This window comes from Oncorhynchus keta, chromosome 6 (genome assembly GCF_023373465.1).
Source record: "Oncorhynchus keta strain PuntledgeMale-10-30-2019 chromosome 6, Oket_V2, whole genome shotgun sequence".
In the NCBI taxonomy this organism is placed as follows: Eukaryota; Metazoa; Chordata; class Actinopteri; order Salmoniformes; family Salmonidae; genus Oncorhynchus; species Oncorhynchus keta.
The window spans coordinates 15,176,037-15,203,463 of NC_068426.1; the positions used below are offsets into that span (position 1 = coordinate 15,176,037).

Sequence of the window (27,427 nt, forward strand, 5' to 3'; positions counted from 1 at the left end):
ATGAGGTCTAACTGATGAAGAGCCAGCACAAGTAAGTCTTTGTTTATCTCAGTGTGTGCAACTACAGTAATGTCTTCTGTTGTTAAAGTATCTCTGTTTGTGCAACTATTGTTTTGTATTGTTGTTTGTGTGTGTGCAACGACAGTAATGTATTGTATTGCGTTTTCTAAGTGTGCCACTGATTTAAGATTTCTCTTCTCTATGTGTTAGCAAAGAGATTCAACTGCTGATGAATGAGCTGGATGAGGAGGAAAGGATTTGCTTGTCATTACAGTTACTGCAGGTCTGTCGGGAGACGTCTGCATATGATCCAAGTACTGAATACATCACTCTATCAAATATGTACCTAACAGAGATTAGGGGTGTACCTCCACATTGTATTAGTGATCAATTTTATGACATTAACTTTTCCTGACTTACAGGCCCAATGCAGTTGTTTTTATATCAATATTAAATAATTTCTGGGTAACAATTAAGTACCTTACTATAATAGTTTTCCATTACATTTTCAAAAATATCAATAATTTAGCTAGGAATGTATGGGAGTGGTCTGAGTGGGGAGGGGGGAATCTGAACTCTCATTGTTATTAGTTTATTAACCAATTTACCACCTGGTGATGTCACCACCTGGTGATGTCACCAGGTAAGTTGAAACTCCCACCCATGAAAACCTGCTGATTAGAAGGTCCTCTGTAGATTGTATTTTCAACCAGCAACTATCAGGGAATAACACTAATCAGCTGTTGTGCAATATGATACAAAACACAAACAAAACAGAATTTTGACTGTACTGGGCCTTTAAGACAAATTTCAGTTTATTACAAGTCAGATTGATTTCATATCATGGTGCAGTGCTAGCTTGCTCTTGTGTCTACTTGATGTTACCTCTGGGTCTCATGTCTGTGTCCCAGATGGACGTGGCACAGATGAAGAAGCCTAAATGAGCAGCAAGAAGTCTGAATGAGCAGGCAGGCTCAAACAGCATGGCATCACCAACAATGCCAGAACAAGTGGTAATCTGTCTCTTAGAATGTTCTCTCAAAATGAAGTATCAATGAAATCCAGACAGGAATTTGCTGTGTAGTATCAATCATGTATGAAACAACAGAAAAACTATAGTGAATATTTTTTAAATATAGTGAACAATCTTTGTTGTCTATTTGAGAAAAGTTGATGTAACGTATGTAACAAAATAAAACTAATGAGCATCTTCTACAAAAACATTTTATATCAGCTTATTATGGGACATTTTTTATAAAATAAAAACAAAAAACAAGCATGTTCTTTAAGTCAAGTGGTTTAAAGTGTTCAATTGCATTGGGGTCATTCCACCAATTTGATGTAACTTGGTCAAAAAAACGTTTGATTTCACCTAACTTTAAGTGTCAAATTAAGTAACAGGGTTAACCATAACAGGGTTGACCATAACAGGGTTGACCATAACAGGGTTGGGGCTTTACAATGAGGGTGGAAACTCTTCCTGGAAGTCACAGAGGAGGCACAGAGGGACACAGAGGGACACAGAGGTGCATGGAGGGACACAGAGGAGGCACAGAGGGACACAGAGGGACACAGAGGGACACAGAGGTGCATGGAGGGACACAGAGGAGGCACAGAAGGACACAGAGGGACACAGAGGTGCATGGAGGGACACAGAGGAGGCACAGAGGGACACAGAGGGACACAGAGGGACACAGAGGTGCATGGAGGGACACAGAGGAGGCACAGAGGGACACAGAGGGACACAGAGGTGCATGGAGGGACACAGAGGAGGCACAGGGACACAGAGGTGCATGGAGGGACACAGAGGAGGCACAGAGTGACATGTCAAAATGCTTAATATTGGCACTTTAGCAAGTTGTTATTCATATAAAAAATCTGTATTGAATTCTCCACGTGATGTTTAAAATAAAATATGTACAATAAACCCCTTATTTTTGGCACTAAACAGTCCAAGTCCTGTCTAAAGGGGGGTGTTCTACTAAACTATATGGAATTGTTTTAAGGTCATACTAAGGATATCTGAGAGATATAAGAAAGAGCAGGGAACGTATTTACCCTTATTTTTGGCACTAAACAGTCTCCATATATACTTCCAATCTTTTTTTTAAACAGGTACCGTGGGACATTCAGACAAGTCTTGTGAGGTCCTAGAGCAAAACAACTGATATTGACTGACAGACGAGTCCCAAGAAACTTGTGGGGGTCGTAGAGCAAAACGGAGAACACAATCGTGTTCGAGAGAGTCTCCTCTTTCCATAGAGGGGTTGATTAAGATATCAAAGGGATACAAAATGCGCTCTTTTCGTGTAATGACCCATTGACGTGGCTCTCATTCCCAAAAATGTCATATGTATTTACATTAATAAAATATGTATTTAGTAGTGGTTTCCCACAGACATTATACCACACAGTGGTCTCAGTGATACAGACACATTCATCATACTACTTTAAAAAAAATCATAAATGAATACAATATATCATTCATTAAAATCATCACACTTACACACATTTACAATGCTCTGGACTCATACTAGACTTATGCCACTGAATAGACGGACCAGAGGGTGAGTAGCATGTAGGCTACCTGGGTCAACTGCCTCACTCCATTTACCCAGAGAGTCATCAAATGGCCACTGCTGACTCTCTACATCATACTGTGTATCTGTTATTGTCTCAGAAGTTGGACTCCTCACAGGGGATGGATCTGAAGGTCACCTCTCTGTTGTCCTCCACGAGAATGTCATAGCGGCAGAGAGGCCTGTGTGTGAGAGAGGGTGACATGGATGATTTAGTAAAAGGGTACGAGAAGTAAGATGAGAGGTGAAAATGTTATGCAAAATGCACAGAGGAAACAGTGACTTCACATATTGTTAAAGCTACTATATCTCTCCTCTCGTGAATCGGTCTCAACCCGGACCTGCCTATCTCACAGCAGTCAGTTATTCCTTGTCCCTGATCCCAAGCGGCCCGTAAAAGGCTTCTTTGCCTTGACAACAGACTGGTCACAGCTTGGGTCTGGACTAAGCCTCGGTGCCAAGGGCCTTATCAAATAGCGAGGGATCCTCAGAGTCAAATACCCATGCTACCTCACCCTCTTGTGAGTAGGGCTTCTACCGTAAACATTAAGTACCAACCTCTCCTTGCCTGGCTAGGACTAGATTGAGATACTATACAGACTCCTACTAATGCCTTACTTTTGACAGCTGGGTGTGGAACCTTTTCTAGAAACCAGGACTCTTAACGCCTCCAGCCAGAACTGTCAATAGGCTAACTGAAATGTTTTGTTTTGTTGTTTTAAGAGGGTCTTTGAGATTCTTGCTGTAATTAAAAGCACTATTTTACTAGGCAAGTCAGTTAAGCACAAATTCTTAATGACGGGTTAGGAACAGTGGGTTAACTGGGGCAGAGCGACAGATTTGTACCTTGTCAGCTCATGGATTTGAACTTGCAACCTTCCGGTTACTAGTCCAACGCTCTAACCACTAGGCTACACTGCCGCCCCAATACAAATTACATCTTATTATTAATATAATTTATTATTATTATAAAATCCTCAATCAACTATAACTAGAACAAAAGTCCTGAGTAAAATACATGCACTTGTCTGACTCTTTAATTTAATGGAAACAGGTTTGGAAATAATAAAACAAGTTTATTAAAAGTTTCACAACAGGATTAAGAAGTCCATGTGGTCACATTTAATCACATGTACATGACAAATGCAATATTTATTTGACATTACATAATGCTTCTGGCGCCTTTAACTACATCCCTTTAGGCATTGTTTTATTGTATTGACTGTGTTTCTGAATGTGTAATACACTACATTACCAGAAGTATGTGGACACTTGCTCTTCGAACATCTCATTCCAAAATCATGGGCATTAATATGGAGTTGTATTTATTATGGATCCCCTGCCAAAGCAGCAGCTACTCTTCCTGGGGTCCGGCAAAATTAAGTCAGTTCATACTATTTAAAAAACATAACAATACATTCACAGATTTCACAACACACTGTGTGCCCTCAGGGCCGTACTCCACCACTTCCACATATCTACAGTACAAAATCCATGTGTATGCATGTGTATAGTGCGCGTGTTATCGTGTGTGTGTGTGTGTATGCATGTGTATAGTGCGCGTGTTATCGTGTGTGTATGCATGTGTCTGTGCCTATGTTTGTGTTGCTTCATAGTCCCCGCTGTTCCATAATGTGTATTTTAATCTGTTTTATTTAATCTAATTTTACTGCTTGCATCAGTTACTTGATGCGGAATAGAGTTCCATGCCTCTATGTAGTACTGTGTGCCTCCCATAGTCTGTTCCTGACTTGGGGACTGTGAAGAGACCTCTTGTGGCATGTCTTGTGGTGTATGCATGGGTGTCCAAGCTGCGCACGAGCAGTTCAAACAGCTCGGTGCATTCAACATGTCAATACCTCTCATAAAAACAAGTAGTGATGAAGTCAATCTCTCTACATCCAAGGGCCAGCCATGCTGCCCTGTTTTGAGCCAATTTCAACTTTCCTGTCCTTTTTTGTGGCACCTGACCACACGACTGAACAGTAGTCCAGGTGCGACAAAACCAGGGCCTGTAGGACCTGCGTTGTTGATAGTGCTGTTACGAAGGTAGAGCAGAGATTTACTTCTCCCCATCTTAGCTACTGTTGTATCAATATGTTTTGACCTTTTGCTGCTATAACAGCCTCCACTCTTCTGGGAAGGCTTTCGACTAGATGTTGGAACATTGTTGCGGGTACTTTTTCGATTCAGCCACAATAGCATTAGTGAGGTCGGGCACTGATGTTGTGCGATTAGGCCTGGCTCACAGTAGGCATTCCAATTCCTCCCAAAGGTGTATGATGGGGTTGAGGTCAGGGCCCTTTCCAGGCCAGTCAAGTTCTTCCACACCGATCTGGATAAACCACTTCTGTATGGAGGTCGCTTTGTGCACAGGGGCATTGTCACACTGAAACAGGGAAGGGCCTTCCCCAAACTGTTGCCACAATGTTGGAAGCACAGAATTGTCTAGAATGGCATTGTATGCTAAAGCATTAAAGAGCCTAGCCCGAACCATTAAAAAAAGCCCCAGACTATTATTCCTCCACCACCAAACTTTACAGTTAGCACTATGCATTCAGGCAGGTAGTGTTCTCCTGGCATCCGCCAAACCCAGATTCGTCCGTTGGATTTCCAGATGGTGAAGCATGATTTGTCCAATGGCGGCGAGCTTTACACCACTCCAGCTGACGCTCAGCATTGCGCATGGTGATCTTAGGCTTGTGTACTATTGCTCGGCCATGGAAAACAATGAAGCTTCCCGTCGAACAGTTCTTGTGCTTAAGTTGCTTTCAGAGGCAGATTGGACCTCTGTAGTTCTGCTGCAACCGAGGATAGATTATTTTTGCACGCTACGTGCTTCAGCACTCAGTGGTCCCCTTCTGTGACCTTGTGTGGCCTACCACTTTGCGGCTGAGCCGTTGTTGCTGCTAGACGTTTCCATTTCACAATAACAGCACTTACAGTTCACCAGGGCAGTTCTAGCAGGGCAGAAAAGGTGGCATCCTATGATGGTCCCACGTTGAAAGCCACTGAGCTCTTCAGTACGGGCCAGTCTACTGCCAATGTTTGTCTATGGAGATTGCATGGAGGTGTGCTGGCTTAAATACAGCTGTCAGCAACGGGTGTGGCTGAAATAGCCGAATCCAGTAATTTGAAGGGGTGTCCACATACTTTTATATATATATATATATATATATATATAGCTTGGTGCATATATATATATATAGTGCATTTTCCTAGAATAATTACAGACCATAGTCCTTTGACCTTTATGTTTAAGCTCAAATGCAAAAACATAGCGATTTAACAAAATGTTACTCAACACAGAAAGATGTTTTTGGAAAAACATTTATACAATGAAGTATGCCCAACTATTGTCTGGGAATCTGTTAAAGCAAGAGGGTGTATCATGTCTAACTCTTAACATGAGAAAAAGAAGACCCCATATAGAGTAATTGAACAGAAAATCCACGACACGAACACAATTTAGATAGAAATGTTGAAACCATTCAACAGTTGGAACACTTTGAAGCTTGAATATAACACAATAAGCACCCAATCTGCAGAGATTGCTGCCATCAAATTCAATAAGAGAGAGAAAGAAGGAAGAGGAACATCCCATCTACTGTATAACATTCAAACCAAAGATGGTAGTATGACAATGGATCCTTCTAAAATGAACTCGGTCTTAAAAACATTCTATCACAAACGGTATCAATCTGAAAAACAAAAGCTCAAAGGAGGATATAGACAATTTCCTTAAGGCTGTTTTACCAATTATAAGTGCACCAGAGAAAATGTATATGGATAGAAACATTACCCTGTGTGAACAATTGGAGGCCATCAATAATCCATGAATTGGGAAATCTCCTGGTAATGATGAATTCCCAGTGGAATGTTCTAGACATTTTGGTCACAAATGATTAAAGCCAATGTTACTCACGCTCACAGTAGCACTAGAAAAAAATTAACTTCCCAAGTCACTATGTTTGGCTACAATCCCTCTACTTAAAAATAAAGTAATGCAGAGCCTTCCACCCAGTATCAATTTGTCCGGTTTATATTTAGTGGATTGAACTATTGTACAAATTTCTATAAGTGTCTTTACAAACAAATGGACAGATCTCTGAATCATTTAAGTTATCAAGAGGGAAAAGACAGGGAAGACCTTTGTCAAGTTATTTATTTTCTCTAGCCACAGAACCCCTAGCATCAATCATTAGAAATCATGGCTCAATCTGGGGCATAGAGATTGGTGGAGATCAACATGTAATATCATTGTATGCAGATTACAGCTGACATTTTACTTTATTTTTTCTTTTAGACACCTATGGTGCTGTATCAGGATTCAAAGTGAACTGGGAGAAAACTGAAATAATATATATTTCTGCTTAGAAAGTACATTTAAGTGGAAATAGACAAACACACATATGCAACACCTGGGTGTACTTATACCATGCGATCTGGAGGAGGCATATAAAATCAATTACTCTCCTTTAATAGGTTTGAATCTGATGTTCAGCGATGGAGATCTCTCCCTATTTCTATGTTAGGTAGGGTCAACATAATCTAAATGAATATATTACCAAGGTTGATTAATTTTTTCCAGGCCTTGTCAGTTTCAATTGCATCCAACTTTTAAATAGAATAAATGGTCTGCTCTCCAACTTTATTTGGAATGGAAAACCTCAAGAGTCAAGTTGACAGTTTTAAACTTACCCTACACAGCTGAAGGTTTTGGAATACCTCATATGAAGATGTATTATTGTGTTCAAAGGACAGCAGACTATCCTTGTGAGTGGAAGAGTATCGAAGCCACAAATGTAATACTGTATGATCTAAAATATACTTACTACTTCGGGTCCATGGCGTTGATGAAAACAACAGACAATCCAACAATCAATAAGACTCTTGAACAATTAATAAAATGGCCACCCAGACTATTTATATTGACCCCTTCCCCACATTTGTTTTGACACTGTTACTACTCTTTGTTTATTATCTACAGTTGAAGTTGGAAGTTTACATACACTTAGGTTTCAGTCATTGAAACTCGTTTTTCAATCACTCCACAAATTTCTTGTTAACAAACTATAGTTTTGGCAAGTCGGTTAGGACATCTACTTTGTGCATGACACAAGTAATCTTTCCAACAATTGTTTACAGACAGATTATTTCACTTATAATTCTCTGTATCACAATTCCAGTGGGTCAGAAGTTTACATACACTCAGTTGACTGTGCCTTTAAACAGCTTGGAAAATTCCAGAAAATGATGTCATGGCTTTAAAAGCTGCTGATAGGCTAATTGGCATAATTTAAGTCAATTGGAGGTGTACCTGTGGATGTATTTCAAGGCCCACCTTCAAACTCAGTGCCTCTTTGCTTGACATCATGGGAAAATCCAAAGAAATCAGCCAAGACTTCAGAATTTCTTTTTGTAGACCTCCACAAGTCTGGTTCGTCCTTGGGAGCAATTTTCAAATTCCTGAAGCTACCACGTTCATCTGTACAAACAATGGTACGCAAGTATAAATACCATGGGACAACGCAGCCGTCATACCGCTTAGGAAAGAGACGTGTTCTGTCTCCTAGAGATGAATGTACTTTGGTGCGTAAGTGAAAATCAATCCCAGAACTACAGCAAAGGACCTGGAGGAAACAGGTACAAAAGTATCTATATCCACAGTAAAACGAGTCCTATATTGACATAGCCTGAAAGGCTGCTCAGCAAGGAAGAAGCCACTGCTCCAAATCCGCAATAAAAAAGACTACGGTTTGCAACTGCACATGGGAACAAAGATCGTACTTTTTGGAGAAATGTCCTCTGGTTTGATAAAACAAAAATAGAACTCTTTGGCCATAATGACCATCGTTATGTTTGGAGGAAAAAGGGGGAGGCTTGCAAGCCGAAGAAAACCATCCCAACCGTGAAGCATGGGGGTGGCAACATCATGTTGTGGGGGTGCTTTGCTGCAGGAGGGACTGGTGCACTTCACAAAGTAGATGGCATCATGAAGAGGGAAAATTGTGTGGATATATTGAAGAAACATCTCAAGACATCAGTCAATAAGTTAAAGCTTGGACGCAAATGGGTCTTCCAAATGGACAATGACCCCAAGCATACTTCCGAAGTTGTGGCAAAATGGCTTAAGGACAATAAAGTCAAGGCATTGGAGTGGCCATCACAAAGCCCTGACCTCATTCCTATATACGATTTGTGGGCAGAACTGAAAAAGTGTGTGTGAGCAAGGAGGCCTACAAACCTGATTCATTTACACCAGCTCTGTCGGGAGGAATGGGCCAAAATTCACCCAACTTATTGTGGGAAGCTTGTGGACGGCTACCCAAAACGTTTGACCCAAGTTAACCCAAGCTACCAAATACTAATTAAGTCTATGTTAACTTCTGACCCACTGGGAATGTAATAAAATAAATAAAAGCTGAAATAAATAATTCTCTCTACTATTATTCTGACTTTTCACATTCTTAAAATAAAGTGGTGATCCTAACTGACCTAAGGCAGGGAATTTTTACTAGGATTAAATGTGAGGAATTGTGAAAAACTGAGTTTAAATGTAAGGTGTATGTAAACTTTCGACTTCAACTGTATGCATAGTGACTTTACCCTTACCTACTTATACCAATTACCTAGACTAACCTGTACCCCCGCACATTGATTCAGTACCGGTACCCCTGGTATATAGCCTCATTATTGTTATTTTATTGTGTTACTTTTTATAATTTTTTACTTTAGTTTATTTGGTGAATATTTTCTTAACTCTTTCTTGAACTGTTTTGTTGGTTAAGGGCTTGTAAGTAAGATTTTCATGGTAACCTGTTGTTTTCGGCACATGTGACAAATAAAGTTTGATTTGATTCTCAATACCATTCGTATTTGTGAAAATGTACATAAATTCATGAAGTGGAAAGAACCAATATAACCAGGCACCTCTATTTGGAATAACCCCACCTTACATCCAGTGTTTAATGACAACACATTTAAGTTCTGGTTCCAAAGTGGCATCGTGATTTAAAAAAAATCTCCACTGCCATTCAATCAATAAAATAAAAGAGTTGTATTATCCAAGTCCAATTTCTTCAAGTCCTTACAACTCTGAAATCGTATTTAATCGCTTCTACAGAATCTGGATACACCTAAGGCCTCTGGCACAGAAAAAATACTGAAAGAAGCTGCTGCAACAAAGAAGTTGATTGAAGTTATATTAAGGGTTGATTAAAACTCTACCTCATGGTTCAGAACCTATAAGGGAAAAATGGGAAACAGATCTAAAGAAAGAAATTGAGAACAATTGGTCACAGAGATGTGAAAATGTTCATACCTGCCCTACAACCTAAAACCTCAAATAATGCCATTTAAGATCATCGATAGGACTTACCTCACTCCTGCCAGAATGCATGTAATGCACCACCAAATGTCACATCTCTGTTAGAGATTCAAAAAGCACAAAGGAAACCTATTACATATATTGTGACAAACTGACACCATTTTGGGATCATGTATGTCAGGGATCATAAACTAGATTCAGCCACAGGGGCGGCAGGGTAGCCTAACTGACTTGCCTAGTTAAATAAAGGTAAAACATTTAATTAAAACAGGCCAATTTCTTTTCTTGAGCAGATGGTCTGGGGGCTGGAACATAATTACAAATCATTTGTAGACTACAAATTGACTGCAAGAAGCTCAAACAGTTATAATATAATTTGACGTAAACAATCATTTCAAAACTTGCATACTTGTATACGATCACGGGCCTTTCTATTATGCATCGGAATACTTAGGAACAGATGAACAAGCGTGCGGTCCAAGCGTGCGGCCCACGCTTGGATTGCGTCCCCTACCTGACAGGTCTCCTCACCACGCGCTCTCACCACTGGGGTCCCCCAGGGCTCTGTTCTAGGCCCTCTCTTATTCTCGCTATACACCAAGTCACTTGGCTCTGTCATAACCTCACATGGTCTCTCCTATCATTGCTATGCAGACGACACACAATTAATCCCCCCTTCTGATGACCAGGTGGCGAATCGCATCTCTGCATGTCTGGCAGACATATCAGTGTGGATGACGGATCACCACCTCAAGCTGAACCTCAGCAAGACGGAGCTCCTCTTCCTCCCGGGAAGGACTGCCCGTTCCATGATCTCGCCATCACGGTTGACAACTCCATTGTGTCCTCCTCCCAGAGCGCTAAGAACCTTGGCGTGATCCTGGACAACACCCTGACGTTCTCAACTAACATCAAGGCGGTGTCCCGTTCCTGTAGGTTCATGCTCTACAACATCCGCAGAGTACGACCCTGCCTCACACAGGAAGCGGCGCAGGTCCTAATCCAGGCACTTGTCATCTCCGTCTGGATTACTGCAACTCGCTGTTGGCTGGGCTCCCTGCCTGTGCCATTAAACCCCTACAACTCATCCAGAACGCCGCAGCCCGTCTGGTGTTCAACCTTCCCAAGTTCTCTCACGTCACCCCGCTCCTCCGCTCTCTCCACTGGCTTCCAGTTGAAGCTCGCATCCGCTACAAGACCATGGTGCTCGCCTACGGAGCTGTGAGGGGAACGGCACCTCAGTACCTCCAGGCTCTGATCAGGCCCTACACCCAAACAAGGGCACTGCGTTCATCCACCTCTGGCCTGCTCGCCTCCCTACCACTGAGGAAGTACAGTTCCCGCTCAGCCCAGTCAAAACTGTTCGCTGCTCTGGCCCCAATGGTGGAACAAACTCCCTCACGACGCCAGGACAGCGGAGTCAATCACCACCTTCCGGAGACACCTGAAACCCCACCTCTTCAAGGAATACCTAGGATAGGGTAAGTAAGGGTAGGTAATCCTTCTCCCCCCCAACAAGATTTAGATGCAAGTGGCTGTTCCACTGGTTGTCATAAGGTGTATGCACCAATTTGTAAGTCGCTCTGGATAAGAGCGTCTGCTAAATGACTTAAATGTAAAAATGTAAATGTAACAAAATTAAAATAAATTGGAGCTGATTTCCTGGTGCTTTTACAGTCTTTTATGTCCAACAATGAAAAAAATATATATATTTATTTATACAGTATATACAGTACCAGTCAAGCGTTTGGACACACCTACTCATTCTAGATTTTTCTTTATTTTGACTGTTTTCTATATTGTAGAATAATCCTGAAGACATCAAAACTATCAAATAACGCATGGAATCATGTAACCAAAAAAGTGCTAAACAAATCAACATATATTTTATATCTGAGATTCTTCAAAGTACCCACCCTTTGCCTTGATGACAGCTTTGCACACTCTTGGCCATGAGAAACAAGATTATCTGATCTGATGAAATCAAGATTGAACTCTTTGGCCTAAATGCCAAGCATCACTTCTGGAGGAAACCTGGCACCATCCCTACAGTGAAGCATGGTGGTGGCAACATCATGCTGTGGGGATGTTTTTTCAGTGGCAGGGACTAGACAGGATCGAGGCAAAGATGAACCGAGCAAAATACAGAGAGATCCTTAATGAAAACTTGCTCCAGAGCACTCAAGACCTCAGCCTGGGGTTCACCTTCCAACCGGACATCAACCCTAAGCACACAGCCAAGACAACGCAGGAGTGGCTTTGGGACTAGTCTCTGAACGTCTTTGAGTGGCCCAGCCAGAGCCTGGACTTGAACGTGATCGATCATCTCTGGAGAGACCTGAAAATAGCCGTGCAGCAATGCTCCCAATCCAACCTGACAGAGCTTGAGAGGATCTACAGAGAAGCTTCAACAAAGTACTGAGTCTGATACTTTTTGCTAATAAATTAGCAAACATTTCTAAAAACCTGTTTTTGATTTGTCAGTACGTGGTATTGTGTGTAGATTGATGAGGGGGAAAAAACAATTTAATACATTTTATAATAAGGCTGTAACGTAACAAAATGTGGAAAAAGTCAAGGGGTCTGAATACTTTCCAAAGGCACTGTGTGGAGACTGTTTAGTTAGATTTTTTTATATTTTTAACATGTATTTTTCTTATCTCTCAGATATAGGATAGACACACCATTTTTGGGGTGGGACTATCTGTTGTTCCATGTAGTGAATATTTTGTTCAATGTGTTTGTATGGGCTAATAGCAGTAAGGACTATCTGTTATTCAATGTGTTTGTATGGGCTAATAGCAGTAAGGACTATCTGTTATTCAATGTGTTTGTATGGGCTAATAGCAGTAAGGACTATCTGTTATTCAATGTGTTTGTATGGGCTAATAGCAGTAAGGACTATCTGTTATTCAATGTGTTTGTATGGGCTAATAGCAGTAAGGACTATCTGTTGTTCAATATGTTTGTATGGGCTAATAGCAGTAAGGACTATCTGTTATTCAATGTGTTTGTATGGGCTAATAGCAGTAAGGACTATCTGTTATTCAATGTGTTTGTATGGGCTAATAGCAGTAAGGACTATCTGTTGTTCAATGTAGTGAATCTGTTATTCAATGTGTTTGTATGGGCTAATAGCAGTAAGGACTATCTGTTGTTCCATGTAGTGAATCTGTTATTCAATGTGTTTGTATGGGCTAATAGCAGTAAGGACTATCTGTTATTCCATGTGTTTGTATGGGCTAATAGCAGTAAGGACTATCTGTTATTCAATGTGTTTGTATGGGCTAATAGCAGTAAGGACTATCTGTTATTCAATGTGTTTGTATGGGCTAATAGCAGTAAGGACTATCTGTTGTTCAATGTGTTTGTATGGGCTAATAGCAGTAAGGACTATCTGTTGTTCAATGTGTTTGTATGGGCTAATAGCAGTAAGGACTATCTGTTGTTCCATGTAGTGAATCTGTTATTCAATGTGTTTGTATGGGCTAATAGCAGTAAGGACTATCTGTTATTCAATGTTATTGTATGGGCTAATAGCAGTAAGGCCTATCTGTTGTTCAATGTGTTTGTATGGGCTAATAGCAGTAAGGACTATCTGTTATTCAATGTGTTTGTATGGGCTAATAGCAGTAAGTACTATCTGTTATTCAATGTGTTTGTATGGGCTAATAGCAGTAAGGACTATCTGTTGTTCAATGTGTTTGTATGGGCTAATAGCAGTAAGGACTATCTGTTGTTCCATGTAGTGAATCTGTTATTCAACGTGTTTGTATGGGCTAATAGCAGTAAGGACTATCTGTTGTTCAATGTGTTTGTATGGGCTAATAGCAGTAAGGACTATCTGTTATTCAATGTGATTGTATGGGCTAATAGCAGTAAGGCCTATCTGTTGTTCAATGTGTTTGTATGGGCTAATAGCAGTAAGGACTATCTGTTATTCAATGTGTTTGTATGGGCTAATAGCAGTAAGGACTATCTGTTATTCAATGTGTTTGTATGGGCTAATAGCAGTAAGGACTATCTGTTATTCAATGTGTTTGTATGGGCTAATAGCAGTAAGGACTATCTGTTGTTCAATGTAGTGAATCTGTTATTCAATGTGTTTGTATGGGCTAATAGCAGTAATGACTATCTGTTATTCAATGTGTTTGTATGGGCTAATAGCAGTAAGGACTATCTGTTATTCAATGTGTTTGTATGGGCTAATAGCAGTAAGGCCTATCTGTTGTTCAATGTGTTTGTATGGGCTAATAGCAGTAAGGACTATCTGTTGTTCAATGTGTTTGTATGGGCTAATAGCAGTAAGGACTATCTGTTATTCAATGTGTTTGTATGGGCTAATAGCAGTAAGGCCTATCTGTTGTTCAATGTGTTTGTATGGGCTAATAGCAGTAAGGACTATCTGTTGTTCAATGTGTTTGTATGGGCTAATAGCAGTAAGGCCTATCTGTTGTTCAATGTGTTTGTATGGGCTAATAGCAGTAAGGACTATCTGTTGTTCAATGTGTTTGTATGGGCTAATAGCAGTAAGGACTATCTGTTATTACATGTGTTTGTATGGGCTAATAGCAGTAAGGACTATCTGTTATTCAATGTGTTTGTATGGGCTAATAGCAGTAAGGCCTATCTGTTGTTCAATGTGTTTGTATGGGCTAATAGCAGTAAGGACTATCTGATGTTCAATGTGTTTGTATGGGCTAATTGCAGTAAGGACTATCTGTTATTACATGTGTTTGTATGGGCTAATAGCAGTAAGGACTATCTGTTATTCAATGTGTTTGTATGGGCTAACAGCAGTAAGGACTATCTGTTATTCAATGTGTTTGTATGGGCTAATAGCAGTAAGGACTATCTGTTATTACATGTGTTTGTATGGGCTAATAGCAGTAAGGACTATCTGTTATTACATGTGTTTGTATGGGCTAATAGCAGTAAGGACTATCTGTTATTCAATGCGTTTGTATGGGCTAATAGCAGTAAGGACTATCTGTTATTACATGTGTTTGTATGGGCTAATAGCAGTAAGGATTATCTGTTATTCAATGTGTTTGTATGGGCTAATAGCAGTAAGGACTATCTGTTATTACATGTGTTTGTATGGGCTAATAGCAGTAAGGACTATCTGTTATTCAATGTGATTGTATGGGCTAATAGCAGTAAGGACTATCTGTTATTCAATGTGTTTGTATGGGCTAATAGCAGTAAGGACTATCTGTTATTCAATGTGATTGTATGGGCTAATAGCAGTAAGGACTATATGTTATTCAATGTGTTTGTTTGGGCTAATAGCAGTAAGGACTATCTGTTATTCAATGTGTTTGTATGGGCTAACAGCAGTAAGGACTACCTGTTGTTCAATGTAGTGAATCTGTTATTCAATGTGTTTGTATGGGCTAATAGCAGTAAGGACTACCTGTTGTTCAATGTGCTTGTATGGGCTAATAGCAGTAAGGACTATCTGTTATTCAATGTGCTTGTATGGGCTAATAGCAGTAAGGACTATCTGTTATTCAATGTGTTTGTATGGGCTAATAGCAGTAAGGACTATCTGTTATTCAATGTGATTGTATGGGCTAATAGCAGTAAGGACTATATGTTATTCAATGTGTTTGTATGGGCTAATAGCAGTAAGGACTATCTGTTATTCAATGTGTTTGTATGGGCTAATAGCAGTAAGGCCTATCTGTTGTTCAATGTGTTTGTATGGGCTAATAGCAGTAAGGACTATCTGATGTTCAATGTGTTTGTATGGGCTAATTGCAGTAAGGACTATCTGTTATTACATGTGTTTGTATGGGCTAATAGCAGTAAGGACTATCTGTTATTCAATGTGTTTGTATGGGCTAATAGCAGTAAGGACTATCTGTTATTCAATGTGTTTGTATGGGCTAACAGCAGTAAGGACTATCTGTTATTACATGTGTTTGTATGGGCTAATAGCAGTAAGGACTATCTGTTATTACATGTGTTTGTATGGGCTAATAGCAGTAAGGACTATCTGTTATTCAATGTGTTTGTATGGGCTAATAGCAGTAAGGACTATATGTTATTACATGTGTTTGTATGGGCTAATAGCAGTAAGGATTATCTGTTATTCAATGTGTTTGTATGGGCTAATAGCAGTAAGGACTATCTGTTATTACATGTGTTTGTATGGGCTAATAGCAGTAAGGACTATCTGTTATTCAATGTGTTTGTATGGGCTAATAGCAGTAAGGACTACCTGTTGTTCAATGTGCTTGTATGGGCTAATAGCAGTAAGGACTATCTGTTATTCAATGTGCTTGTATGGGCTAATAGCAGTAAGGACTATCTGTTATTCAATGTGTTTGTTTGGGCTAATAGCAGTAAGGACTATCTGTTATTCAATGTGTTTGTATGGGCTAACAGCAGTAAGGACTACCTGTTGTTCCATGTAGTGAATCTGTTATTCAATGTGTTTGTATGGGCTAATAGCAGTAAGGACTACCTGTTGTTCAATGTGTTTGTATGGGCTAATAGCAGTAAGGACTATCTGTTGTTCCATGTAGTGAATCTGTTATTCAATGTGTTTGTATGGGCTAATAGCAGTAAGGACTATCTGTTATTCAAGGTGATTGTTTGGGCTAATAGCAGTAAGGACTATCTGTTATTCAATGTGTTTGTTTGGGCTAATAGCAGTAAGGACTATCTGTTATTCAATGTGTTTGTATGGGCTAACAGCAGTAAGGACTACCTGTTGTTCCATGTAGTGAATCTGTTATTCAATGTGTTTGTATGGGCTAATAGCAGTAAGGACTATCTGTTGTTCAATGTGCTTGTATGGGCTAATAGCAGTAAGGACTATCTGTTATTCAATGTGTTTGTATGGGCTAATAGCAGTAAGGACTATCTGTTGTTCAATGTAGTGAATCTGTTATTCAATGTGCTTGTATGGGCTAATAGCAGTAAGGACTATCTGTTATTCAATGTGTTTGTATGGGCTAATAGCAGTAAGGACTATCTGTTATTCAATGTGTTTGTATGGGCTAATAGCAGTAAGGACTATCTGTTATTACATGTGTTTGTATGGGCTAATAGCAGTAAGGACTATCTGTTATTACATGTGTTTGTATGGGCTAATAGCAGTAAGGACTATCTGTTATTCAATGTGTTTGTATGGGCTAATAGCAGTAAGGACTATCTGTTATTCAATGTGTTTGTATGGGCTAATAGCAGTAAGGACTATCTGTTATTACATGTGTTTGTATCGGCTAATAGCAGTAAGGACTATCTGTTATTACATGTGTTTGTATGGGCTAATAGCAGTAAGGACTATTTGTTATTCAATGCATTTGTATGGGCTAATAGCAGTAAGGACTATCTGTTATTACATGTGTTTGTATGGGCTAATAGCAGTAAGGATTATCTGTTATTCAATGTGTTTGTATGGGCTAATAGCAGTAAGGACTATCTGTTATTACATGTGTTTGTATGGGCTAATAGCAGTAAGGACTATCTGTTATTCAATGTGTTTGTATGGGCTAATAGCAGTAAGGACTATCTGTTATTCAATGTGTTTGTATGGGCTAATAGCAGTAAGGACTATCTGTTATTCAATGTGTTTGTATGGGCTAATAGCAGTAAGGACTATCTGTTATTCAATGTGATTGTATGGGCTAATAGCAGTAAGGACTATCTGTTATTCAATGTGTTTGTATGGGCTAATAGCAGTAAGGACTATCTGTTATTCAATGTGATTGTATGGGCTAATAGCAGTAAGGACTATCTGTTATTCAATGTGTTTGAATGGGCTAATAGCAGTAAGGACTATCTGTTATTCAATGTGTTTGTATGGGCTAATAGCAGTAAGGACTATCTGTTGTTCCATGTAGTGAATCTGTTATTCGATGCATTTGTATTGGCTAACAGGGCTTAGATTGTTTAGTGACAAATAAGGAGTTATATACATGAACATAACAAAACATGTTTCCTGATCTTTCTTGTATCGCTCAGATATAGGACAGACAAGGCTTCTCTTAAAACTTCTTTGGGATAGGGGGCAGCATTTTCACTTTTGGATGAATAGCGTGCCCAGAGTGAACTGCCTCCTACTCAGTCCCAGATGCTAATATATGCATATTATTATTAATTTATAGAAAACACTCTGAAGTTTCTAAAACTGTTTGAATGATGTCTGTTAGTATAACAGAACTCATATGGCAGGCAAAAACCTGAGCAAAAATCCAAACAGGAAGTGGGAAATCTGAGGTCGTTTTTGAACTCACCTCTACACAGTGGAATATGGGTTATTTTGCACTTCCTAAGGCTTCCACTAGATGTCATCCGTCTTTAGAACATTGTTTCAGGCTTCTCATGTGAAGGGGGCCGGATGGGAGCTGTTTGACGAAGGGGTCTGCCTGCAGCCTCGTCACGCACTTTCACATGAGAGCGACCTGCTCTGGCTTTTCTACAGACAATGGAATTCTCCGGTTGGAACATTATTGAACTTTTATGATAAAAACATCCTAAAGATTGATTCTATACTTAGTTTGACAAGTTTCTTCGAACTGTAATATAACTTTTGAACGTTTCGTCCGACTAAACCAGATCGCTTTTGGATTTGTATACCAAACGCCCCAACAAAAGAAGCTATTGGACTTAAATGGACATAAATCATGGACATTGTCGAACATAACATGCATTTATTGTGGAACTGTGATTCCTGGGAGTACATTCTGATGAAGATACATCCGCTAGCGGAACCCCAGTCCTAGACAGGTTAACCCTAACATCTAGGGCTAGCTAATGTTAGCGTTAGCCCCCTAACCACTTCGCTAACGTTAGCCACAACAAATTGGAATTCGTAACATCTCATACGTTTAGCCAATTTGTAACATATTGTACATTGTGCAAATTTGTAACTTATCATACCAAATGGATTAACACATACCATAAGTACAGCACCATTTTCAGAAATCCTCAACAGCACAGAACTCGAAATGGACCAATTTTGGATGGGCGCACTTACTGTATACAATGACTTATGTGTGTCTCTAAGTGTGCATATGATATCTCTCTGGGTATAAAACCTTGCTCCTTTTTCAACATACGCTGCTTTTCAAATGGAACATATAACATTTCTACAGTATACCTCAAACTGCAGATACACAGGATGTCATTATCTAAGTATAATTTCCTGTTGCAACAAGCAGACTTTTACTCTTCACTCAACCCCAAAAGATCCCTTGCATCGGCAGGATTCACATTTTACTTCACACAAGGTTTATTTAACATTTCGAATTTGAATCAAATTATAATTGCTATCAACATTTTCCAACAACATGAAAGGGAAAAGTAAAAGAAAAGGTTCCACGTAGAAAATACAGTGCCTTGCGAAAGTATTCGACCCCCTTGAACTTTGCGACCTTTTGCCACATTTCAGGCTTCAAACATAAAGATATAAAACTGTATTTTTTTGTGAAGAATCAACAACAAGTGGGACACAATCATGAAGTGGAACGACATTTATTGGATATTTCAAACTTTTTAACAAATCAAAAACTGAAAAATTGGGCGTGCAAAATTATTCCAGCCCCCTTAAGTTAATACTTTGTAGCGCCACCTTTTGCTGCGATTACAGCTGTAAGTCGCTTGGGGTATGTCTATGTCAGTTTTGCACATCGAGAGACTGAATTTTTTTCCCCATTCCTCTTTACAAAACAGCTCGAGCTCAGTGAGGTTGGATGGAGAGCATTTGTGAGTTTTCAGTTCTTTCCACAGATTCTCGATTGGATTCAGGTCTGGACTTTGACTTGGCCATTCTAACACCTGGATATGTTTATTTTGAACCATTCCATTGTAGATTTTGCTTTATGTTATGGATCATTGTCTTGTTGGAAGACAAATCTCCGTCCCAGTCTCAGGTCTTTTGCAGACTCCATCAGGTTTTCTTCCAGAATGGTCCTGTATTTGGCTCCATCCATCTTCCCATCAATTTTAACCATCTTCCCTGTTCCTGCTGAAGAAAAGCAGGCCCAAACCATGATGCTGCCACCACCATGTTTGACAGTGGGGATGGTGTGTTCAGGGTGATGCCCTGTGTTGCTTTTACGCCAAACATAGCGTTTTGCATTGTTGCCAAAAAGTTCAATTTTTGTTTCATCTGACCAGAGCACCTTCTTCCACATGTTTGGTGTGTCTCCCAGGTGGCCTGTGGCAAACTTTAAACAACACTTTTTATGGATATCTTTAAGAAATGGCTTTCTTCTTGCCACTCTTCCATAAAGGCCAGATTTGTTCAATATACGACTGATTGTTGTCCTATGGACAGAGTCTCCCACCTCAGCTGTAGATCTCTGCAGTTCATCCAGAGTGATCACGGGCCTCTTGGCTGCATCTCTGATCAGTCTTCTCCTTGTATGAGCTGAAAGTTTAGAGGGACGGCCAGGTCTTGGTAGATTTGCAGTGGTCTGATACTCCTTCCATTTCAATATTATCGCTTGCACAGTGCTCCTTGGGATGTTTAAAGCTTGGGAAATCTTTTTGTATCCAAATCCGGCTTGAAACTTCTTCACAACAGTATATTGGACCTGCCTCGTGTGTTCCTTGTTCTTCATGATGCTCTCTGCGCTTTTAACGGACCTCTGAGACTATCACAGTGCAGGTGCATTTATACAGAGACTTGATTACACACAGGTGGATTGTATTTATCATCATTAGTCATTTAGGTCAACACTGGATCCTTCAGAGATCCTCACTGAACTTCTGCTGCACTAAAAGTAAAGGGGCTGAATAATTTTGCACGCCCAATTTTTCAGTTTTTGATTTGTTAAAAAAGTTTTAAATATCCAATAAATGTTGTTCCACTTCATGATTGTGTCCCACTTGTTGTTGATTCTTCACAAAAAAATACAGTTTCATATCTTTATGTTTGAAGCCTGAAATGTGGCAAAAGGTCGCAAAGTTCAAGGGGGCCGAATACTTTCGCAAGGCACTGTAGGTGACACGTGATAGAAGCTTTAGAGGAAAGAGGATGTGACGGAACACTGACCTGTCTTTGCGCTCCAGGTGTGTGAGACGGATGCGGAGCACCCGTAGTTTGTACTTGGGTTTAAATGCATTCACCCTGGAGAATTTGATTGAGATCTTGTGGACTTTCTGAAGGTCTTTTTCAAACTGGGCCAGTAATCGGGTCTCTGAGTACTTCTTAAAACTGGATGCTTTACTGAAGAAGGAGAGCATATGAGATGTTAATGAGATTCCCCAGAGTGTCTTTCTATACTGTATGTACAGTATATGTTGTTTTGGTAATGATACAGTGAGTAAATAGTTACTTACTGGTTTATTGTTGCCTCTGTCACCTCACTACCATTGTGTAGTTTTATGGTGATGTAGCCCCAGCGAGTATCACGGTTCCATGTTACAATGTCCACCCAATAGCTCGTCTCTGAGAGAGAGAGTGGTAAAAAAGTAAATACTCTGACCAATGACCTAGTTACAGACTCTGTATGTTTCCATTCATTGAATAGGCGTAATAACATATTTTAACAACTTTGACAGAGCTCTTGTTAGTGTTGCTATACTGTACGTTTGCCTGATCATTTCAAATAAGCCAGGCACGCAAAGCTAGACCAGGAAGACCGTCACAGAAAAATGACTGGCCATTATGTACAACAGTATTCCCGGCAAGTCTCTCTTTAGAGGTCAAACGTGTGTGCAAGCTGATGATTATCCTCTTACTGCAGTATGGTGTCTGTTTATTGGTGGTGAAGAAAGCCTTGGTTTGCTGCAGAGGAACCAGAGACTCCTTCCACTCTATGATGTCATAACCTGAAACAACAGATAAAACAGCCATGTTATGTATACGTGAAGGGACACTGCCTTCCAAAACAGATTGCGTTTCACATTGAAGAACTATGGTTGCGATTGGACAGGCATCTCTGAAAAATATCTGATGTGAAAAGATCTGATGTGATTGGTCAAAATAGCAACTAGTGTGAAAACAATATATCAGAATTGGGATGCATGTGTAAGTGCAGCCTATGTGCGATTCAGTAACGTACAGTACATTAGCTTAATTAAGGCCTTGATTTTGGCGAGTAGGTAAACTATCACATCTTTATGTGATTAAAAAAAGCTTTTAATGAGATGAAACTCATGAATCTAAGGGGAGTTAGAGGGCCCACCAAATACAGGGCACCCGGCAGGTTTGAATTGATCACAATCCATGCAAAGTCCGTCCAGGAAGTCAGTATAGGAGGTGCAGGGGAAAGCTCTGATGTTACAGGTCCGGTTCAGGGAACCCAGATAGAGGAGCACTGATCTCTGGTGGTCACACTTAAAATATCCAGACCCTGGGAGAGTAGGAAGGGGAGAACTGAGGATGGATTTAGAGGACATCAGTAATGTATTTACCATTACAGGAATAAACTATGTGATACACATGTTGAATTCATATCTAATGTATCATTCGAAGGACGGTCTCTTACTAAGCGACTTACCTGATAAGATGGTCAGTGGACAGCCAGGCTGGTCGGCTCCACCGTTAGCATAGAAATCAATGTGGCCCAAAGGCTTCCTGAAACCAAATGCTGGTAATGCACAATGAACACGTGACAGAAGAGGAAACACATTACATGACTACATGATTCCCATTGTATTAAACCAAACAGGCAAGCAGAGGCACATACCGTCCATGTCTGTGTGCACAACGTCTACAAACTGTGCATCTGTAGGGTCCAGACGATCCTCAGGGGGTTTCCCGTTGAACTGAGGCCCGGCTGGATCGACAGCTGATCAGGTCAATATCAGATCAGTACAGATGTAGGATCTTAATTTTATCACTCTTTGCAAACTTATAGTGTATTCAAGGTTTTAAAAGACTTCTAAAGTTTGTATCCATAATAAAAACAACAAAGAAGAAAATCTATTCTAACCTGTGATCCTCCCAATTTTGCCATTAAACTTGGCTCCAACAAAGCCTGTGATGTGAGCTCCTAGACTGAGCCCAATCATATGGATGGAACTAAGAGAGGCACCATTCTCCTGACACAGACAAAACAGGCAAAGGAGATACTACACTGTTAGTACAAAGTAATACATTTGGCCCTCATCAAATATGTTAGGTATTCAGACTTCAGCACTCATTCTTAATAACCTGCATGTTTCGGATGAAGGCAGTGAGGTTGTCCGCTGTATCTCGTGAGTAGGTCACAACTTTCAGGTAGTTGATATTGGCAGCTCCGCGGTTCCAGTCCACCACCAGGACATTCATGTCTCCGCGGGCCAACAGCTGCTCTATGATGTTATTCAACCAGTTGGGCGGAGCGCCCGTAGGACGGAAGCCATGAACGACAAAAGTGGTGGGCTTGGTGAGGTTGAACTGGGGCTGGGCTGACAGGTTATGGTGGGACAGCTCCTGACCACAGGTCAGATTAGCTCTGGTGTACAGCAACAGCTTCACATACAGACTGGTTCCAATGATAGCGTGATAAAGGTCCAGATAAGTGAACACATCACATTCATGGGCTAGAGACAGGGTTAGTGAAGGGGAAAGAGAGAGAGTCAGAAAGAAGAAATCACCATCATTGCTGATTGGGAAGTAACATAAGCAGCCTTTCCTTTAAGTGACTGCTTACACAGCCTATTTATGTGATGATTTAAAGTTCCCAAATGGTCTGCCAATAGCTGGGGGGGCGTTGGGGGGGGTATTATTTGATGTCCCCACCCTATGTGTTGCACAGTTAAAGTGCACTTAATCAAGTGTGTATGTATGTATGTGTGTGTGTGCATGCGTGTGTGTGTTAGGTCACCATACCTCTATATATTTCAACAGATCCCAGCAGCAGTGCCAGGAACCACCAAAAGATCATCATTCAGGTCTGCAATGGTTACAAAATGTCATAAAACAGGGTGAACCTTTTTCTCCAACTATTGTAAAATAACACTATTTGATTGTACATTAACATGATGAGACCAGTTGACTGAGCTGGATATCTCTGTCCCTCTCGCTTACATTTGTGATTATGTGATTATGGTGAATTTGTGTACTACTGGGCATGCCGTGGCGCTGCATTTGCTTCACCGCATCAATCAGGGCATGTGTGAACTTGTAGAGCAGGCAAAAGAGGGACGATTTCGAAAAGTGTAAGTTCTCTAAAGCTAGTGAGCTATTTTTGATTGCAATTGAAAAGTATCCCTCAATTGTCACTGGAGAGTCACTCTGTCATCAGAACAGCTCATGGACATAGGTTGATACTGAAGCAGCACTCTGGTCATGTAAATGTAATGACAGATCAGCACTAGGTAATCTACTAGGTAGTTTTCTAATCCTGATTCTGCAGTGTGTGATCCCATGTGTGTGGCTTTCTTCGTTGTTACAATAAAATGAATGAGGAGATAGGAAGACATTCTTCCTGACTGATCCTGCATTCAACTCGAACAGTGATAGGCATTACTGATGGGCACTGATATGGCAAGTATCAGCTGCATTTCTTCTAACCAATGTCATATCACATTGGTTTGAATGACATTATGTGGACTGTGTGGGCTTCACTTCAAAGGCTTGTGAAATTCAGACAACTGCTTGCTGATTGCCCATTGGGTCAGGTATGAGTGTTCTGGGGTCCTAACCTTCCCAGTCAGTTTGAATACAATGGGAAGCCATCAGCAGGAAGTTAAGTATGCTAAACTGAGAGCCTGTGAGAGGGTTTGTGACAGCTGGCCGGAACAGTCATGTATGCTCTTTTACATAAAAGTGTAGGTTAACAGCAAGGATAAAACAATATCTTGATATGCTTGCTCAAACAATAATGATATCATATTGCATTAGTGATATTGGTGCTCGCCACTAAGACAGCACAGACACCTTCCTAATTAGTAGCACAGATAGAAGCACAATATCATTGCATTCTTTGGAACTCAAAGGACAGTAACTTCCAAAGTTGCCTCACCCTCCCGCGTGCAGTTTCAATTCCTGTTTGTATGAGAAAGGGATCCAATCTTTGTCTTAGTACAGTTTTTAATAAAAATGTATTCCTAGGAAAAATGTGTAAGCCTATAGCATGCATAAAAGTAAGTGTGTGTATGTGTGAGAGAGAGAGAATGAGATAGAGAGATAATAAAATAGATCAAAAGGAATTTGGTAAAAGGAAAACATTTGTTTCTGACCACCAAAACCTAATGCAGTAATAACACCGTTGATCTACCCTGTGACAACGACACTGCTTGGCTGTCAATGTGAAACCTTGTGGTTAATCCTTGTAGTTGTGTTCAAAACTTTTTGGATGTGATCATGTACTGAGCTGGATTGTCGTCAAAACACAAAGCTAATAATCCACACAACCGGGAGCCGGTTAGGTGACTGAATGCAATGTGAATGTTGAATGGCTTCACTGCAGGTAGATTGTAGGTTTTAATATTCAGTAATTAGAATGGGAAAAAAAGGTTAAAGGTAATCCACACAATCAGAAGAACAATGCCTGTACATGTTGCTCACAGACAACGTGTTTTATTTACATTATTAGACCTCACATGTTTACAGTAATAAAAACCCTGCCGTAATGCCATTCTCCATAGTGTACATGCTGTAGTCTGCTCTGCCAACAATCTACTCTATTATATAATAATAATACTGCTGAAGAAGCTTTAAAACCTTATTCAGGGAGAAATATAGGGAGTATGAGAGAGATAAGCAGAAAGGAATTGAGACATTGTGGAAGCCTTACCTTGTTGTTAGCTTGGGAGCACTGGTTCCCTGTGCTCAGTGTGTCAAGTTCCAGAGCCCTCTATTCATGTCTGCGTGTCTGTGTTCAATAGAGAAAGTAAAAGAGATGACCCCACTGTTCTAGCCTGGCCACACCCCCCTGCCCAAGGACATCATTTGGCACATTCCTACTCAGGTTGCTTGTCACATTCGCTGAATACAGTGTAGACCTTACAGTGAAATGCTTACTTACAAGCTGATAGAGGAATTCTAAATTCCTTTATGTTTTATTGCCAAAACCAATTTCTAATTCATGATAAGTTGTAAGTTTATCATTTGCATGAATTAGCAAGAGACCAGTCTTAAAAACAAGTTCAGCATTTATTCTTGATGAGTACTGACCCAAAATACAAAGAACATTACATTTTAAAGAAAGAGAACATAAAATGACGTCATCAGTTTCACACCCTCTCCCATCCTTACAATAGGTAGTATTCAGTCCTAGAGATGTTTTACTCCCCTCATAAAACTACATTCCAACCTGTCTAAAAGATATACTTCTCTCCACTAATGGAATCCAACCAAAACATTCTTATCTGTATGAAAAGCCATAGCATCGCTCCCCCTTTAACCTTCCCAAGAGACACAGACAATTAATTCGTTCTGCTTATATTTTCAGTAACAGCTTAACCAATAACTCTTACTTTTCATACCATAACATAATAGTATTAGAATAAATGGTTCTAATCAATAATGTATACATAATTAATCATCTTAACTATAATTTCCTCTAACACAAGCCCTTAACCAAAAATGCAGTTTTAAGAAAAATACCCCCCAAAAAAAGAAGAAATAAAAGTAACAAATAATTAAAGAATAACAATAATCAACTCTGCAACCTGCTGGTAGAACAATCAGAAGAGACCTTGACAATTTCACTTGCCATAAAAACACAATTGTCTCTTGTCAAAAAGTTTAATATTTTATTAACAGCATTAGAGACACATCAAATCAAAAATCAAATCAAATCAAATGTATTTATATAGCCCTTCGTACATCAGCTGATATCTCAAAGTGCTGTACAGAAACCCAGCCAAAAACCCCAAACAGCAAGCAATGCAGGTGTTGAAGCACGTTGGCTAGGAAAACTCCCTAGAAAGGCCAAAACCTAGGAAGAAACCTAGAGAGGAACCAGGCTATGGGGGGTGGCCAGTCCTCTTCTGGCTGTGCCAGGTCGAGATTATAACAGAACATGGCCAAGATGTTCAAATGTTCATAAATGACCAGCATGGTCAAATAATAGGTCTGGGACAGGTAGCACGTCCGGTGAACAGGTCAGGATTCCATAGCCGCAGGCAGAACAGTTGAAACTGGAGCAGCAGCACGGCCAGGTGGACTGGGGACAGCAAGGAGTCATCATGCCAGGTAGTCCTGAGGCATGGTCCTAGGGCTCAGGTCCTCCGAGAGAGAGAAAGAAAGAGAGGTACATACAGTAGCTCAGGGAACTGAAGTATGATGAAAGGCTGGAGAAAGGAAAAACTAAAAAGACAATAGTGAAGCAAAGCAAACACATTCATACATGCAAAAATTCAATATCACAAATACAGTACACAAAACATCGAAATCAAAGGACAACAGACACAAAATTACGAGGAGATATGGGACAAATGGACGCATTAAGAAATAAAACAACACAATCTTTGGTTGTGTAAAAATATATGGAGGTAGTCAGCACTCCTTACTGCCAGTTACTTACTATATGATGTAGTCAGTGTTATGCATTAGCCAGCTCCATTGTTGCTGCGGTGCCAAACTTGCTTGATTGGCAGGGCAGACAGCACTGATTGAGTG

The 27,427-nt window shown here is 40.2% G+C and overlaps 1 protein-coding gene across 2 annotated transcripts; it reads right to left on the reverse strand.

The window, feature by feature from the left end:
- Nucleotides 1-781: 781 nt before the first annotated feature.
- Nucleotides 782-25,687, reverse strand: LOC118385046 (lipase member H-like). Of its 2 annotated transcripts, XR_008139051.1 has the most exons (12): nucleotides 25,599-25,687; nucleotides 23,690-23,753; nucleotides 23,030-23,400; nucleotides 22,809-22,917; nucleotides 22,563-22,664; nucleotides 22,374-22,463; nucleotides 22,059-22,226; nucleotides 21,613-21,702; nucleotides 21,211-21,319; nucleotides 20,924-21,097; nucleotides 18,159-18,340; nucleotides 2,631-2,761 (listed from the first exon to the last, which is right to left on the reverse strand). XR_008139051.1 is itself a non-coding variant. In XM_035771848.2 (11 exons), exons 2-11 carry the CDS (start codon nucleotides 23,745-23,747, stop codon nucleotides 2,677-2,679), a joined length of 1,356 nt encoding a protein of 451 aa, XP_035627741.1. In that variant the 5' UTR covers nucleotides 23,748-23,753; nucleotides 25,599-25,687; the 3' UTR covers nucleotides 782-2,676. The 2 variants fall into 2 exon arrangements, 1 of the variants encoding a protein (XP_035627741.1); XM_035771848.2 differs by lacking the exon at nucleotides 18,159-18,340 and having other exon boundaries at nucleotides 782-2,761.
- Between the last annotated feature and the right edge of the window lie 1,740 nt (nucleotides 25,688-27,427).